The 19,721-nt window shown below is 35.7% G+C and overlaps 1 protein-coding gene across 1 annotated transcript in view; it reads left to right on the top strand.

Moving 5' to 3' along the window:
• KCNH8 (potassium voltage-gated channel subfamily H member 8) overlaps nt 1-17,752 on the top strand; it is a gene marked incomplete at its 5' end in the record, with an annotated part of 99,752 nt that extends 82,000 nt beyond the window's left edge. The window contains 3 exons of the mRNA XM_010173913.1: nt 3,351-3,457; nt 4,559-4,635; nt 17,042-17,752. Of these exons, the coding sequence (XP_010172215.1) occupies nt 3,351-3,457; nt 4,559-4,635; nt 17,042-17,752 (895 nt within the window). The remainder of the gene's footprint in view (nt 1-3,350; nt 3,458-4,558; nt 4,636-17,041) is intronic.
• Nucleotides 17,753-19,721: the final 1,969 nt, after the last annotated feature.

Raw genomic sequence — 19,721 nt, forward strand, 5'->3', positions numbered from 1 at the left:
AATATGGAGTTGAGAAAATCTGTTTTGCTGTGACTTTTGACATAAACAAGAGTCATACGATAATTTATTGTGGTATTATTATTATTGCATCATTTAAAATATTTTAATTTTTTACTTTTATGTCACTTGTAAGGCAATTTATGTGTCTTATTTCTAAATTGCTGCAACATAATAATAAAACTATTAACCAGGAGTTTTAGGATCAGTTCGTTACAGAAATCACAATCACTTTTTCACATATGAGGAGCTGCAGCATTTGATCCTCCAGTTCAGGTTTTGGTTTCTATAATTCGAAGTATTTCACATGTTCAAGAACTTCCTTTATTCACTAAAGGTTTCAGCAAGTTGCCATTGCAAACATGAAGTAGCCACAGTTTGACCAGTATTTGTTTAGTTGTGTCAAGACCCTGTCCCTAAAGATGCAATCATAAAAAGGACATGGAAGTCTATATAGAAATCTTTCACCCCCATCGTATATTTAATCAGTACAGTTACATTTCACATAGAAGCAGGATACAAAACAATTTTAGTTTTGTCAACTTAGGGGAAGATAATGTGTGAAAAAAGAGCTTCTACACTAACATAATTTAAATGCATAGTGGATATTTTCTCATTTCTTTCATAGATCTCATATGAATTTGGTTCAGGTCAGCTATGAGTAAGGGTCATTATCATTTGCATAACAACTTGTAATTCAGGGAAAAGCTACTTTTCATATTTTCTGCTGAAATGTAATCTTGCTCATTATTGTGCTGAACATATGCAGCCAGACATTGGCACCCAAGGCTGCAAGAGCAAATGTGAAACAAGTGCTGTTACACATATTATTATTTCCTATTTCCAGCCACAACTTTATAACTGCAGAATAATCCTATTAATAGGATGGAAAATTGGCCTAAGACATATGTGTTTTTCAGACTTTGTTTTCCAGACAAAACACTTTTGTACTATTTCCCAGAATGAGTTTACATTATTAGAACATTTAAACTGACAAGTTAAAACTGCTTTAATAAGAGCCTCAAATGTTTCTCAGTAAGTATTAAGAGAAAATAAAACCTTAATTAAGATACTCACTTTTGTTTTCTGTCGGACAGCAGTGTAAGGGGAAGGGTAAGACTGGTTGAAATGTCCAGTCAGTGCATTTGTGAGGTGTATAACCACACTTTGTGAAGAGAATATACTTTGTCTGCTTAAGAAACATGTTCTACTCTGAATATTCCCTAGGGTAGGCCAACTAGAATTCTTTGCCAGTGCTTCAGGTTCTTTCCTTGTACACCATAGTGAAAGCAATAAAGCACAGAGACAGGCTAAAATATTAAATAGCAAGGAATAGATACCAGCATCCTAACTTCCAGGATACAGTCATAGTCTTCCCAACCACTTTTCGAGTACTGCCTCTGAAGTACAAGAGCATCAAAAAGAAGAAAGCATAAGTGATAATAAAGGCAGTCCTGGGAGGAGGCATTTATGCATTTGAATCTCCTCAGACCCATATGGACAAGTACACTCTAGCCCTGATTGACTGGATAGAAGAGGTCAGATGTTAATCTTTTCTGACTTTTTGGCTTCTAGGAGTGGAGGTGTCTGCGTTCAGGACAAAATTGAGGGCTGTACAATAGCTAATTCAGAAAGGGGTGAGACTTCCAATTACTTTTGTGCCCTCATGTTTTCAGCTCACTAGCTTGCCCATTACATATTTATTTCCCACAAAGAAGCCCACCTTTTAGCTCTCCAGAAGTAGCTATTTTTGCTAATATGGTTTCTTTTTAGCCTGAATCTTTAAACACTTTAAAGAATATAGCATCTATAAATTCCAAGTCACGTCTGAGTAGGTTTTCCCTTGTGTGCTTTAAAGGCAGTTAAAATGTTAGCATTTAATATAATTAGAAATCTCTACAAAAGGGATATTGGTGTTTAAAATTTGCTTTGTGAAGCAGTGAGGCCAGATGACATTAAATAGGTTTTATAGTAAATTTCAAACAAAGTAATCATTCAGGTTTTCAGCTGCAGATAACAGTATAGGCCAGAGCAGCTTAAGTACCATTAGTCTCATCTCCTCCCAGAGGCTGGTTAATATTAGAGTGAAGTCTAGTAAAATCCAAATGGTATCATGAACATTCAGACATGACACAGAGCCCTAAACCCATACAAAGAGCCAAGAAGGACAAGGATATACAGTATGTGCGCAGAGGCACATACATCACGTATACCTCAGTGTTGTCTGTTCTTCCTTTCTCCAACCATTTCCAGTCAAGAGATTTGCTTGAGAATATCCTTATTAGATGGAAAGTCTAATTTCCATCATCACAAAGTTATCACTTGATCAAGAGGGTCAGAACTCTCCACTCTAGCTCTTCAAGATTAGTATTTAACTCATCTGCCTACTCTAAAACAAATTCTGAATCTTGTGCCTAGACAAAACAAGAAATTGATGCTCCACATCTATCAGTTGGCAATTTTCTGAGTCACTTTCATTGACTTTATAAGCAAAATTTTTTATAAAGTAGAACAAAATAAATTCATAATTATATATTTTAATAATGTGCATAGATTCCTCCATCTGATACCAGTTTTCTATTCTTTGTATGCAACACTTGATTATTATAGAAAATGCTTCATTTTTTTTTCTTTGGATTTCTTGGCACTGCAAATTGGAGGTCAACTACAATGCATAGGTAGAAATAACTGACAAAAATACCTTATGTAATAGTTAGATCCAATACCAATACTAATGTAACTGGGACATTGCAAGCTTGTCTACGCACCTTCCTATACGAAATTTGCAAACCAGATTTCTCTGCCTGAGCTAGTTAGCTTTAACCAAATTTGAGAATAGGTATTTGCATGGAAAAAACAATTTTGACTGTGGTTTACAGAGATGCTTTCATAAATATGTTATGTTCAGGCTTAAGCTCTGCCTAAGTAATCCTAATAGAAGAGCCTAACTGTTAAGTGCAGGGACATTTAAACTTCACAAGAGCATGGTGAAGAATCTTTAGTACGTGTAGAAGAACAGCACTATCTTACTTTAGATATGAAAAGCAAACTATATTTAATACAGGTTGTTTTAGGACCCAGAATATACTGCAGAAGTCAAGAAAATTTTGAAACTTCTGTTAATTATGTCTGGCCTCACATTCCTTCCTCTAACAGTAAGTTTAATCTTTAGTAACTCAAAGGAACTTATACCAATATAATAGTTTTTACTTTTCTCTAAGCTTAATGTTGTGCAAAATTTACCATTGCTTAAAAATGTTCCCTTTAGGAGTAATTTTGACAACATAATTTTGAATGTGATGTTTATGAAACTGTTTATGAAACTGCTCCATCACTCCAATTTTTCTCAACAGAGTTGTTGATGGGATTGAAGATGGAAACCATAATGAGGAAAGCCAATCCTTTGACTTCAGTTCTGATCAGCTCAGGCAGGAATCCAGGTTATCTCCTACACTTGGAGGTGAGTTTTGCCTGGGAAAATCACTCCTTAGAGAAAACAGTTTTCATAACTGCTTTTTGTTCCCCTTTGTTTCTTCAATTCTCGGAAGGGGAAATCCTTAAAAGTGGTATAAATGGATTTAACGTAGATCTGTACTTTCAGTACCATTTCAGTACCAGAATGGCTACTGCAGAAAAATACAACAGGGTCCTGAAGGCCATTTGTTGTTTTCCTGCTAATAGACAGTCATAATAAAACAGCATGCAGAGTTCTTTATTTTCATGCATTGTATTTTACCAGCAGTATTGTAGGATCAGCCAGGAGGTCCATGCTCCCAAACCTTTAGGCATGGAAGGTACTAAACACAAGGATGAAATTTAATATCAAAACATTCTAATACCAAATAATTAAAAAAAAAAAATCAAAAAGAGCCATATATAAACTTGGCTCTCAATGTTTGTTAAAGATATTTACAGAAGCAGAGAAGTATGGAAGTACCTAGATTTTCAGAAGTAAAAGAGGGAAAACCTTGAATAGCAAGAGGTTTTAGAAGCCTTAAATGACCTACACTCTGAAAAGGTTGATAAAATAGCAATACAAAGAAATACAGGATGTCAACACAGAAAAAAAAAAAGAAAGAAATAAAGAGACAGGGGGAAGAGCAATGGACTAATGCCAAATTAACACAACTACTGTAGTTCAGACTGTTTCCAACATCCCCTCTCTTACAAGTCAACAGTCCTCACGTAATTTTGTACCTTTTGCATGGAGGCAACTAGGACATTTTTTTTTTGCCTCTTGAAGACAAACAGAAAAATAATAATAGAAGTTTAATTATAACTATGATTTTTAAAAACAGTTGACACATCACATGGTTGGCACCAGAACTATCATTTTCAGTCCTTTCAGGTCCAGATTGAAGATGGCAGTACATACTTTCTTTGTCACACTTCACACTTTTCTTATACATTATACACAAGATTTTGTTTTCATTTGATCCAAGTGAAAACTAGGTTTAAATGTAAAGCAATAGGAAAGAATGGATAAGAATAGATAAGAATGTCATTGCTGTTTCCAAGTTATAATACTTCTTTCATTTACATGCATTTGAATTACTTTCAGAGGCCGAAATTGGTGCTGCTGTGCTTGTTATCAAAGCAGAAGAGACCAAACAACAGATCAGCAGGCTTAATAATGAGGTAACAAGCTTTTGTGGGGGTTGGAGGATATTGGCAGTGATTCAAGGAATGCTTGAATAAATATGGATAAATATGTGATAAATGAGCTTGCAAAACTGGATGGGGTTCCTAAATTTAGGACAGTTTGGGGCTTTTAACTCTTTACCAGATTAGTTTTCTGCATGAAAGCCATACAAAAGTTTGTGTCACGTGTTGGAGTGAAAAACAAAGTGAGGTTAGCATAGTTAGTATATCTAATTTTCTTAGGATTTCTTCTCTTCTGTAGGTGCTTCTATTTCTCTCTTTCCTCTCATTCTTTCCCCAAGCCCTTTCTTCCAAATTTTCTTGTTTTGGACAGTGCTATGCTATGCTTTTGGACAATTTCCTTGAAAGAAATGCATATCCAGTCATGTTCAAATTCACATCAAATGTTTCAAATCACTTTACCTGTGTTTATTTAGAATGAAACAGAAGTTCATCCATCCCTGCTCAAGCAATATGACCTGAGGAATGTAGGACCAATGTTGTTCAGTGGTGCTTTCTGTTAGTGCCTTCTGATAACTTCAAACCTGTAACGGACTATCAATCCAACACTAAAGAGACGTTCTCTGGCTAAACTATTTCATATAACCAGACACTGTAGTACTTTGGCTAACAAGATGAAAGCATCAAACCTTAACTTCACAGTTTTACTGCAAAACTAAAATCTGTTCCCAACATACTGTCTTTCAATGTGAAGAGATTAGAGAGAATTTCTTATAATTCCACACAAGGAAACGTTTAAATAAGTCCAACTACACAGTTTAACTTTTTTTTTCCGTATCTCTTTGGTTACCAGAAACATCAATTTTCATTTTATTTTTCCTTCTATATTATTTACACTCAATCTAATTATTCTTTATTTCCATATATGAAGTATCGGGCTTGTGAACCTCTTTAATCTTGAGTCAGGTTAATTTGGTCAAATAACTTAAATGTACTAAGCTAAAAGTGCATGCATGGTGTGATATTTTCACTGGTCCAGCCCTTGGCCAGCAGCCAACACAGCAATTCACCCACTTCCCCTCCATCCCAGGGGATAGGGGAGAGGATTGGGGGGCGAGGTTAAGGAGGCTTGTGGGATGAGATAAGAACAGTTTAATAATAGAAATAAAAGAAAACTTAAAATAATACTAATATTAAAATAGTAGAGATAATGATAACAGTAATAAAATATAAATTAGTAATCACAGTGCAACTGCTCACCACTCGCCGAACAAGCCTGGCCTGTTCCCAGATAACGATCCCGGAAGAGCAACAATCCCGAACCAAAACCGCAATCCTGGAAGAGCAAGAGCCTGAGCCAGAGAGAATCACCCCCCGTTTCCGGTCAGCCCCAGATAATATACTAAATATGACATAATATGATATGGAATATTTCATTGGCACATCCAAATGTCAGTTTTGGGTTTTGCTATTCATTGCGCTTCTCCTTCCCAGTCTTTATACAGCTGTGAACCAGCCAAACATGGTGGCCTTGGGCTCCAGCAGCAACTAATACCATCAGTATTTTTATCAACATTCCTCTCATAACAAGTCTTACACTGAAACTAAAACACAGCTATTCTAACTACTAAGGAGAAAAAACAAAATTAACTCTATACTAGCAAAACCAGGACATATGGTTAGTTAGTCACTATGAATGCATTACCTTATTTGTATGTCAAACTGTAGAGTTCACATAAAAGTCTCATGCCCCATTGACTACAGTTTTTTATAAGGCTTGGTCAAAGAACTCAAAAATATCTCCAAGATGTTCATTGACAACACTACTATGATAGAAAATGATATTTCCTGTGTAATACTTTTGAAACAGACAAGCCATATTGATTCATCCTTTTTGACTTTGAAGAGGACAGGTATTTTTGAAACATGAAGATGTACTACATTGTTATCTGCAAGAGGCAACTTGAAAATACATCATGGTGGCAGACGTGATAAGGCAGGCATCTTGTGGATTAACCAAACATTTAAACTGCAATAGTTCTGGGCTTTTCATTGCTTTTCTAGTGAAAAAAAAAATAAATCTTGGAGCAGGGCAGTATGGTAAACAAAAGAAGAAAAAAAAATCCATGATGAAGGTCATTTTCCTCCATGCACAATCTTCATATTTCCCTGCTAACTCTATCTGAACAAAATGTTACACAACTTGCTTGGTTACACCAACATAAAAAAGGAAGTATGACCACATGCAGTGAAACGTTAAAGTTTCCACACAGGGAAACATAATCCGAAATCCATAGACAAACATTTCACTGTTCTGAATATGATCCACTCTTTCATTTTAAAATTGAGGAGGATGAATCAGTCCATTTTGTCGCATAGTGTGCTACCTGTGAGACTTCACTTGAAGTAAGAGGTGCTTACCTCCCAACACTGCTGTAATCTCTCCTGGGACAGAGACAGATTTGAACCACTAACTCCTGATTAAACAAGTCAACCATTAGGTTGTCAGACAAAAGAAGTAATCACCGGGTCCTTCAATTCTTTCCACAGGACTGTGACAGAAGTGGGTTCATCTATAGTCTTTGTTTGCTAAGCAGGTATTAGGAGTCCTGTAAGTAGGAGGAAGAGAAACTCTGGAGGTTTTATTAAAAAGAGTACGATCAGCTTCTGGAATCTTGCTAGCTTGGTGTGTGAGACAGAACTTGTTTTCATACTGCATAACTGACTGGGGCCTGCACCAACACAGAATGATAAGTACTTAAACTGGAAGCCAAACAAGGTTTTGGTAGGTTTAGACATCTTTTGGCCTCACCTGAATTGATTTACATCTAGCCTGGTTAGTAATAAAACAACATTAATTATAATGCAACCAGAAGATAAAATAAATAACACAACAACATTGAAAAAATCTGAAAATAGTTGTACTTACTGTTTACTCACAGCAGAGAAAGATACTTTTCACTGATTACAGAACCTTATAGAACTTATAGAAGATTTTATAGCTACACAAGGCTACATGAATGATTACAGAAAACTCTATACTGTAGAAAACACACCAGATGACTTAGTTTAGGAACCTAAGGGAAAATTTATATTTCACTTTGCAGTAGTTCTAAAACTAATTTACTTCATGTTGTATAGAGTGCATTACATAAGAGTACATCTACACATGTGTAGACATATTTAAGATGAAGATTGTTGTTGGTGCCTTGCAGTCCTTGGAAGGAGGATTTTCTACTTTCAAAGCTCATATTTTGTTTTCTGTCTAAATCCCCTAGAAAAGAAAACAGCAAACCAAACAGGAGTCTTAAACATAGAAATATTTACATATGCAAGAATTCTCAAGTCAATGTGAGAATGCATGGGCATACAATATGGACAAATATAGGACTGAGACATTAAAAAAAAAAAAAAGGCATGAAGTTTAATTCTAAACTAGTGTAGATTTAGATTTCATGACTAACATTCTGGGCTCAAATTCCAGAGACAGATGGGTATCCTCCAATGGATCAAAATTTACATTGAAAAAACTGCATGACTATAAGGATGCTTAATTTCATATTCTACATGCTTTCAAATATGCCTCATCTGGATTTTCTGAACTGACCGTACTGACTTGATACTTACACAAATGAGCCAATGAGTAGCCTAGCTACTAGCCTAGCCTAGCCTAGCTGCTTCTTGGGTTTTCTGTTCTTACATTAAGTATTGAAGAACACTTGTAGACCCACATGCACCACTCAGTGATGATCATTAATGGAAGATTATGACTGATAATGCAGCAGACTGCTAGCTGTAGTTAAAATACCGGCAGAGTTAGAAACAAATTTCTCTATTAAGAGATCGAAAAGGACTTCTCCTGAAAAAGAAAATATGAGAAAACAGGTCACAAGTAGCCAACAGCAGCAAACACTATCATTAATACATTTTCCAGTAGAGATCAGAAGTCAATCAACAAATGCAAAAATAACTCCTTTCATGAAAGGCAATTGTATTAAAACAGTTCACTAGTTAGCTTAAAAACATTTCAGCTGTTCGCTGGGGGAACAAAGACATGCATCTTCCCGTTCGGACATTCAATACAGTTTGCTGTTAGCAAAGCAAAGCAGAAAAGAGTTACTCCAGAAATAAATCTGCAAAATAAGCTATACCCAGCTTAGATATCCAGTGGAGTTCTTGGCAATATTTTAAGCATATGACATTAACTATGTAATCCAAAGGAAAGTTCATTTACCTAAGAATGGGACTAACCGAAGCCAGAGCCTTGATTTCACTTCTCAGAGTTTGTTATGTATTAACTTTAGGACTACCAGATGCACAGACTTCCTCTAAGGAGTGTAGGCTCCAAAGTCAGCACTGACACTAGACAATGTGAGAGAAACCTGAACACACCCCAAATTCCTAAAGTATAGTTCCATAGTTTGGCTGCTGAGCTGGTTACCCAGTTTCTTCATTCCCTCGCCTAACCTCACTTCTCATTTTGAGCCTGAATGAGATCCAAGCTGATAAAAGGGAATTTCCCTCTTGTTCATTATTGCAAGGTGGAATGGAATAGGACTACTTAACCTCCTACTCTGTTAGCCCATTCCTCTTAGTCTAAATAATCACTGAATAAAAAAGGATGACCTTCCTTATAGTTCAGTATGTGGCAGGCAATAGAGTTAAGGCTCAGGCTCTTGCTCCTGTAAAAAAGCAATTATTTAAGCAATGGTTTCAAGATTAAGTGACTGATTACATGGCAGTATAGCACATTTTCTGAGCTGGAGAAAGCTTGGTTCAAAGACCTGCTCCAAATTAGGCAGAGCAAGAATTTAGGAATAGGTTTTCTGCCTTACAAGTATATACCCTGTACACCCAACCTGGCCTTTTCAGTGCATTTGTATGCAAAGACTGAAGAGTGTATCAAAATATTCAGCATTTTTTCAGGGGCATCCTTTACCTGTGCAATCATATGTAACTACTAAGGAGCCCCAAAGTAAAAATACAAAACCACTAAGCACATATTCTGAGATATAAGGATGGCCACAAGTCTATGTTAAAGCATCTGCCTATCACTGTCCCATTGTCTGTACCCTACTAGGCTTTTGGCTCTCTACCATTTGAATGCAACTGTATGAAAGAGCATGGAAATACCTCTACTTAGATTCAACGTGAAAAGCCCAAATCTGAAATATTTAAAACATAGACCAGCTAAAATAAGAAAATACCCACATTTTAGTCATATGTTTTCTTCCGTAATTTGCAGAGTGCACATGTACATTCTCCATTCAAATACACAGGTACACTTTTTCATGTTCAAATATACAGGACATCTTGTACAGTGTATGCAGGCAAACTCAGATTTCTTGGTCATGTCCCCTATTTTTCCTATAGGTAACCCAGCTCCAGTGCAGCCTCCCTTCAGCTTCAGAATTTGGGGGCTGATTTCATACTTTACCACATCAGTAGACTCCTCACAATTACAGCACTAAAGCAGTATAATGAACAGAGTACTCACATTTCTCCCATTCAACTAAAAAACCAAAAAATCATGAGGAAATACAAATAGGGTCAGATTTTGTGCTAGAAAATTGCCTTCTATTTAGCTGCATGCTGGAGCACTTAGTGGAAATTCAGCTATTTTTAATTTTAGGTTTTTTAGATGCAAGTGCTTAAAATACTCTAAGCATTTTTCACTTATTCAGAACAGAGAAATTGCATTCACAGGGATCTATCACTTTCATCTAACAAAAGGAACAATCTTAAATAAATATGTTTATTTTCCAAATCACGTAAAGAAATTTTATAAATAGATTATTTAAAACCATATTTCCAATGCCAGAAATCAATCTCATTCTCCTCTAAGGACAGGGGAAAAAAAAGCATTCTCTTTTTTAAAGTAAAACATACTCCTTAATACTAAAATGCATGCACACAATGGAAACAGTCATTTCAATCAGTGCCAATGAAGAAAATTTGGTAAAGTCAAGTTAATCAGCCTTCAGTTTTACATAGGGGATGTACATTTGAAGTTCAATTTGCAGTTTGAGAACTCACATGAAGAACTCCCCTGACTTAGAGTAATTAAAAACATGTTCTTTGTAACAAGTTCATAACTACATTATCACACGAGAGAAATTATTTTACAGCGAGACTATCCCAATAATTTATTTTGGAAAACATCCTTCAACCAAGAAAAGTGTAGCAAAAAGTGAACTAATGACATTTATTGATGGTGAAAACTAATTACAGCTAAGCTACCCATTTTGGATTTTAGCTATGTAAATTTAGCATAAAAGTCAAGACATAAAACCTAGTATTATTTGTGTTAAGAAATAAAAGCTTTCTAGACCAAAAGCACCAAGTAAACATATTTTTGTCTGATGAGATTTTTAAAAATACATTTTCCTTTTAGCATTGGCATTCATATTTCCAAAGAACTCCTGCCTTCTTGTGTTATCTCTCCCCCTGCTCTTGTATTTTGCTGATTGTACAGTAGTCTTCCCAGCTAATTTTTTATTTCTTTTAATGTTAGCTTACAGCTATTGGCAGATAAAGGTAACAAATATGGCTGATGGTCTAAAGTTTATGGTTTGTTTGTTTTTTTAAAATCAGGACATATGGCACATACACAGCACCAGTCCTATATGCTGTGGTGTCACTCTTGCACTTTTATATGGTAGAAAGGCACCTGAGACAAATAAATGAATCAAGAGAGGAAGCCATGCAGTGTAAAAATCCAAAAAGCACCAAAAGCTGACTTCAGAATTGAATAAAAAAATATTACTACCATGACAGATGATGATGATTATCCAGTAAACTCTCTAACAGGCCTTTCAAAACCTTCCTGTACTGAAAAGATCTCTTTTCCCATCTAAATGTAAATCTCTGTTGGTATACAAGTTCACTGCTTTTTCTTTTATGCCTAGAAGATATAAGAAAAAGCTGATTGCCATTCTCCTCCTAAAACTCTGGAAACATACTGTTCCAGCAAATCTCAACAAATTAAATTCCTTCCGTCTTTCTTTGCCCATCAAATTTTCTAAAACTCTTAATTGGTAGCATTTTCTTTTGGATTGTCTTTCGTTAGATCTTTTAAGTCATTGACAAAGTACACAGTCTCAAGCTGCACCAGCCCAAGTAATTCCTAGTGAAGAGAACCCCCTTCCTATGTCCAATTAAAAAAAAAAAAAAGCTGTTGATATATCCTGGGAGCATGATTAATGCCTGCAAAGTGTGACTCAGCAAAACTCCACAGACATTTTTCTATACTATTCTGCATAGACAGAATTATACTTATATTCATACCTCTGACATTTTCTTCTCAGGTGTGATGTTTAACATTTATCTTTGTTGAATTTCATATTACTGATATTTAAAAGTGAACATGAATCCCATTTAGCCATTAAAAATAAAAATCAAATAGAATCAGATCAAGATAGGCTGCTAAAAAGAATGGCTTGAAATGTGCATGGATGACAGCAAACCACTGATCATAAACCATTCTGTGTATGAATCCAGCTCACAGTGATAACACCTCAGTCATATTTTCTTAGTTAGTTTAGAAGGTCATGCAGACAGTAACATCTGAGAAGTCTTCTGACAAGATATGTATTACACCTACAGTTTCTTCTTAATTTTTAACCAGCTTTTCAGTTAAAGAAGAGAATTGCATTGTTTTGCCATGGTTTATTCTTGAGAAATGTAACTATAGATGCTTATAGAAATTGTTTGCTTAGTATATTTGCCTGATATCATGTATACAATCTCAGGTACATATTAACAGTTTTTCTTCTACCAGCCACCTTGAATTTCCATGATCCTCCATTTGCTCTCAGTCAGTAGGTAGTCAGTCAGAGTTTGTCCCTGATACTTTCTGAAGTCCTTGAAGCAGTAATTTCCAAACCTGCCTTTCTATTGCCACCATCATGCTGACACTGTCCTGATTCTATACCAGCTTGAATGCAGCATCCACGTCCAACAACAAAGAGCCACAAATTATTATTAGAACTGCAGTTTGGGAACCCCTTTTCTAGATTGAATTTCATGGGGGTCCTATTGACTTGAATACACTTAAACTACCTAGTCTTTTATCCTTTTCTGTTCTGTTCTTACTTGTTTAATAGCAATAATTTTAGTGTCCTAGTTTACCCAGACAGACTGGTTGCCGTGGAACTACCCAAGAGCTGGCTAGTGAGTCAGTAGAGAAATCAGCAAATTTTATTCTACTCCTTGATAAAGTCAACTTCACAACCTTCCAGGTTTCTGGATTTATTTTGCTGAAACTGAACCATGATACCATTGCAGAATTCCTATATATTTAATCTGAACTCAGATTAGCTGCATTGGAGTTGTTTTGGTTTTGTTTTTTGTTGTTTTTTTTTCTAAATAATAAAGCTGCAACGAGCTTTATTTCAAAAATGCCATTAAATCATAAATGTCTGTCACCATAATACCAATGGCCACAGAGATGCTGACAGATGATCAGTGAAAAGTCTGTCTCAGCTCAGTTCTAATTTCATTCATTCAACTATTTACTGGGAAACAGAGTATCAGTAGCTAGTTAATCTAAGCCATAAAAGGTAACTCACTCTGGCTGAAAGTCGCCTTGACTTTATGAAGCACCAGAATAGAAGCAATGAAACACCAACCAAGGAAATGGAGAAGCTGCCATACGCAGTGCAAGCCAGGCAGCTCCCCTGCATTGTTGAAATACAACTTCCATTTCTCAAGAAGCAAATTTTCTCCTTCACTTCTTTGGGCTTTCAAAGTCATGGTAAGGAATCTGGGTGAAGTTTGAATTGCAAAAGGGAGTAAACCACAGAGAGAAAAAAAAAAAAAAATAGGCTTCTAACCAGAAAAAAAGGCTTATTCCAGATCTATCCAGGAACATTGATGAGAGATGGGCATTCTAGTAGTAAATTTAACATTGAAAAAAAAATTAAATGCTGGAATATATAATGGAAAAACAAAGAAATTTGTTTAGCCAATACTATTTAAACAAAACAGTAATCATCATCATCATCTTAGATTATATACAGGTTTTCATCACTTTTATGGAAAGATTTAAATACAGTCATCTCCACTCCTAATTAACTACGTTGAACAAAGTACTCAAACTGCACAACAGTTTAATACTGGTAGTAAATAAAAATCCTTTTTCTACTGGAACTGTCAAAGTAATTTGAGAATGTAAAATACAACTACTAAAACTTATATTGGTCAAGGCATCTGACAGTGTTGTTAAAGTCCATATGTCAAAAAAAAAAAATCTCTTTTTTTAACCACTGTTTTGAAATATATTCTTTTTTATAATAGAGTCTGCTAAAAAGATACCAATGCATTGCTTTTGGCCAGGCTGAGAAGCACCTCTTGCTAATTTAACCTAAATCTGTATAAATCCCAGTTTCTATATCAGGAAACATTGCAGAATCTTTTTCAAGCCCTAGAAACTGTTAGGGCAGCATTTCAAGTATATTTGGGATCTCGCAGATCATTTTAAAGCTGTCTGCCTAGCACAGTGGGAACCATTTGTACAACTAGCTGTATTGCCTAGCAATAATCACGGAACTCCTGACAAGAGAATAGTCTTACCAGCATGCGAGGAATGAGTCCTTTCACTCAGGAGGAAACTGTACTGCTTTCAATTTCTGTTTCATAGACTTTTTTTTCTTTTGCTTTTAATCTCTTTTCTTTTGCACTTTCTGGAGCGTAGTGCAATTGTTAACACTGATAAAATTGTTCCCTGTTTGCATCTGCTGAAGAATCTCTGCAGGGTGTAAAAAGGATAGCACAAACAGAGTAGTATTCACAGTAACAGTAATTATATACTTAACTAAGTACAGAAGTATAATAATATAGAGATAGATTGTAATTAATAGTAGTACAGGTATTGGAGGTTTAGCAATACAGTAAGATTAACAGTTTGTAAAATCCAGAGAAGTTTTTAAATAATCCAGAAAATTACATATTTGCTTTTCCTATGTGTTGAGCAGTATTGGCCCAAATAGATCTGACTAAATGGCAGTCAATTTCTAATGAAGTTTGGCATGAAAACTTTGGATCTTAAACTGTTATACAACTGGAAAGTATTAAAGCATACATCAAAGGCCAGTTTATCAAGTCAGTTCCTGTGGCTGTGTGAGAGCAAGTTTATGAGAAGACAGTGCTCCAAGAGTTAGCTGATATATCAAAAATAATATCCAGGCACTAGAGCAAGGTGTAATTAACAGAAATTCAGGACTGCCACAAGTACTGATGCTGAGATTGATTTTTTGCTGTATTGTCTCAATAAATTAGCAAAAGAAACATGTAAAAGAATAATTACAATTTTAGAAAGCCTTTACATAATCAGAAATGGAAGAGAAGAGAAGAGAAGAGAAGAGAAGAGAAGAGAAGAGAAGAGAAGAGAAGAGAAGAGAAGAGAAGAGAAGAGAAGAGAAGAGAAGAGAAGAAACATTTAAAAGTTGCAGCTATTTTCACATGGACCAAACCAAACAAAACATTTAAAAGTTGCAGCTATTTTCACACAGCATTCATGGATGCCTTGTAAAATGGATGCAAGTTGGGAAATTAGACACAGAAAACAAAGTTGCTTTATCTGCTAGAAGTAGGGGTCAGAGATTAGCCTAAAAAAAACCCCTGATGACCACTGAACCTTGTTAGCCATGGGTTTGTTAGTCCTTCTTCACCTTTTCTTTCCAAATAATCTTTTGAAGGTTTTGCAATACCATCTCCCAGTTCCCAGTGGAGCACAGAAGTTCTTGCATGATTGATTTGTCCAGAAATCTCACAATGTGTTTCCTTACAGTCTGACAGTACCAAGAACTTTCCCCAGCTGCTCTGACCCCACAGGAAGCCTGTTCACAAATCACTTTCCTAACATATTTTAATCACTCACTTAACTGAAGTTCAAATGAGATACCAGGCATTCAAAGCTTAATCTCAGTTGGCAGAAGGAGATCTCATGGTTATTTTCTATCTAGTATGAATTAATTAGGTAGCAAGGCAGAAAGAGAGAGAGGTGGAGACAGAGAGTGATCCTGTAATGTACCACTCAAGTGTCTTCTCCCTTTGAGCATTTTCCCTCCAGGGGTAGTGTGATCATTACAAAAATATTAAACAACATGACGCACTTGAACTCCTAGCCCGGAGAGAAACAAATAGATGTATAGGAGCTGTACTGGAACTTCCTTCTTGCCTTTTAACTCAGAATTCCTTTATAACTATGGTGCCTGCAGTAACGTAGTCAAATTCAGCCTGAAATATCTTTTCAACAGATTTCTTTGGAATTATCGTGTCAGAAAAATGAAAACTGGATTTGTATTTCTGATTATATGATAATTTATCTGTGTAAGGCGCCGAATCAGTAGTGTCTTTACTTCAGGGCAAAGAAAGGCCCTCTGAATTAGCCTTTTTTCTTTTGACAGGTGGTTTATCCTTCTGAAGGTAAATGTGCAGTCTTTTTTCCAACAGAGAAACTCTGTTTTAACAGTAAGGGCAGTGGTTTGATCTAAAATAGATTGATTAGCTACCGTGGAGACAAAGTTCATTTCTACCTCTTGATAGGTTCATTTCTCTTTATTAAAAACCAAACCAGCAATTTTTGGGATACTAAAGATTTCATGTAATTCGTGTATTTAATTGGATGCTATCAGTGTTTTCAGCATTTAAAAAAAAAAAAAAATCTAGTAGAAAATAAGATTTTTCCTCTTGCACACATACCACAGTAATCTATGCTATGGATTACTATCTCTCTATTGCATTGTTATATGCAATACTTTTCAAGCATAAACATAACTATATGGAAGCAAACTGTTTCACGGGCCCTCATATTGTTTAAATGTTTAGAAGCAGAAAGTGGTCTTTAGAGGCTCCAGTTTCTTTTCTTATTTTTTTTCGTTTTTACTAGTAGTCCACCAGATTTTCATATAACTACTACTTGCATCTGACAACTTGGCATATGAGTTTCTTTATTTCACTATGAAGACAGCAGTATATTTCACATGTGTATTTCTGAACAAGATTTCACAAGACCTCATTTTTATATCATTTACCAGTATAAAATTGGTTAATAAAAAAGGTTTATGCATTAAAATATTTAATGATTGATCAAGAGGCTATTGATGTCATATTGCCACTGGAAATCATCTCAGTTCTGACCCTAAGGCCACTCTTTATATAAAGACTATAATTTAAATTCAGGTGAATTATGCCTACAGTGCTTCCATCAGATGTTTTTATTGAGTTGTTTTATTCCCATATGCCTCAGGAAGTATAACGTGTACCTGTGGTAAGGTAGATGGATGGACTATTTTCCACATGTACATTAGTAGAGTATATTTTTTTAAAGTGAAGACACTGTGCCACAGGTCAAAGCTGATATTGTTAGAAGAAATAAAGGTGTGTATTTCAGTCATGACTGCATAAATTAACACTTTGATATTTTGCCTTGTCATAACAGGTGACAACTTTAACTCAAAAAGTCTCACAATTAAGTAAGGAAATGAAGAATGTCATGCATCTTCTGGAGAACCTGCTCACATCCCAGAAGCCTCCAGGATTCTGTGCTGTGCACGGCATATCTCGAAGTCCTACCCTGGAAAGTCTGCAGTCTCGAATGGCTCGGACTACGCATCAACCTTGCATGCACATGCAAGCTGGGAACTTTACTTGCACCAAAGCACAACTTTGCCGTGGCAACACGTTATGTGACATTTGGAATACAGATCTGTCCTCTGTAGGCAGCAGTCCCCAAAGAACTGAAGCCAACCTGCAAAATTCTATGGACAGTGAATTTTATTATACACCGGGCCTTCATAATTCCCCCTCCCAGTATCAGGTAATTCAGAAAGACAATTTGCAATTTTTAAGATGCACCTCTCCCTGTTCAGACACTACCTTGACTCCTCTTCAGTCTATTTCAGCAACTCTTTCTTCTTCAGTATGCTCTTCATCAGAAACATCGCTACACCTCGTGCTCCCCAGCAGATCTGAGGAAGGTAGCTTTAGCCAAGGAGCAATCAGCTCGCTAAGCCTTGAGAACCTGCCTGGATCGTGGGACCTGGAAGGAACAGCCAGAGTAGCTTCTGCACAGACTCCAGATTTCCCGATAGACATTGTGACAAGCACAAGGGATGTTAAAGATAAAGATTACCAAGCCATAGACGTATAATGAGAAAGAGTGAAGTGGTACTCGAAGCATGTTCCACAGCTGCCAGTTTTATATTTAGAGAGTACTGCATGACTGCTTTATTTGACCTTTTCTCTGGCAATCACAGAGACTTACAAACATGAAAATTCAGATTTACAGAAAGTAAGAAAAGGTAATGCCACTTCATATTATAGGAAAAAAAAAAAGCTAGATTCTAGAAGCATGTTGAAAAGCATTTTGTATACAGATATAACTTACTGGTCTGTTTGGCAGACTTTTGTGATAGTCCAAAGACCCTGAGGGTCAGAGCAGCTGGAAGTCTAGGACAAAAGAACTGTCATGGGCGGCTTTTGTTCATCGAAGCAAAGGTTTTCCCTGAGTGTCTGACTGTTGTTCCCAAACAATATCTATGGCACTGTTTGCTTCAGGTGATCGTAGGTCCTGCTGGTCTGTTTGTCAGTTCTGTGAAGGCAAAGGGACAATTATCGCTGCATGGCACCTAGACAATCAACCAAATAGAGCTGGTAGAGAGTGGTTAGTTGTTGCACGTTATTTGTCATGTAAATGAAACCTCTTAATTTATCTAAAAATACTATTTTTATATACTTGGTATGAAACATGTACTTAAAAATTATTTAAAATATTTATAAGGAGAATAAGAGTTTGTTTTCATTTTGGTAAAGGCTTGCAGTTTTAACAAGAAATGCACTACCATCATGTATTAGATCAAATACTATTTATTGTTAAGATATTATGTAGTTTACAAATGGATTCTCTTTTATGTGCATGCAATTTGCAATGAATGTATTCATGCTGGTGGAATACAAATAAATTAAGGTATTATTTTATTTAAAAAAATAAAACAGCTGGAATGTTGTATCCTATACTAAGTCAGCAATCACTACCTAAAATGTGAGTTGTTATACTGATAACATTAAGTATCCTTGGTTTGTGTCTTAGTATTGCAGTATTATTGATAAGACCACATCAACATTTTGCTATACACCCTTGTTTTGGGATTTTATATCTGGACAAGAAAATTAAGAAGTATGAAAACCATTTAATAAATTGAGAAATATTAAAGGAGAAAATTACAATGGTTTTATTAGAGACAAAGGAAAAAGTTTAGAATAGTTAGTTATTTGTTGATTTTTACTTATATATGTAAAAACTAGCTTTGACCTTTAGCCAAAAAGAAGACACTATAGGTTTGCAATTTTTTTTAATCCAGAGTGTGATTTAATGTCCAAAGAGAATGTGAAGGTTTTAGGATTTTTTCGATATTTAGGATATTGGGAACTTATATTGCTACCTTGCAACCAGAGCTACTGTTTTGCATTGGAATTCAGATTTATATATGTAAAAATGCACAGTGTGCATTATATTTGTGTGCTTTTTAGCAAGCTTTCTAAAAAAACCCCATGTTTACAACCCAAAATAAATGTTCTAAAATGGAGAATTAAGTTACAGTTGACAAGTAATCCTAACTTTTAAAGAGCTCAGATTTATGTTTAACTTCCATAAGAGTTTTTTTTTTTTTCCTGAGAACTTCAAAGACTAAGTTTATTGTTAACATTTGGATTTTCACTGGAATATAAATCCCAGCTGATACTCTGTGCCTGACTTACATCCTTTTTCCCACTGGTACACATTAAGGACAAAATGTCACCTCTAATTTTGAGCTGCTTGAATTTTATCAGTGTGTCTACACTTCAACGTGTCTATATATAGAGTTTCTTACTTCCTCTCTATGTCAGTTTTTAGTTTGGGGTTAAATAGAAAAGTGCTGATTGAATAAGGCATATCCCAGATATTAAAAAAAAAATCAATAACAAATACTAGCAATGTGGTGCTTCTGCAAACAATCCTGGCTCTGCCATGTCCACTACACCACAGCACAGGGCAGGAGGACGGGGCTGGAGGGGCTGCCTGCCCCCCACACCCGGGGCAGGCACACTCTGGCAGAATCACAGAATCACAGAATGTTAGG

Source organism: Antrostomus carolinensis, unplaced genomic scaffold (genome assembly GCF_000700745.2).
Source record: "Antrostomus carolinensis isolate BGI_N321 unplaced genomic scaffold, ASM70074v2 scaffold3128, whole genome shotgun sequence".
Classification (NCBI taxonomy): Eukaryota; Metazoa; Chordata; class Aves; order Caprimulgiformes; family Caprimulgidae; genus Antrostomus; species Antrostomus carolinensis.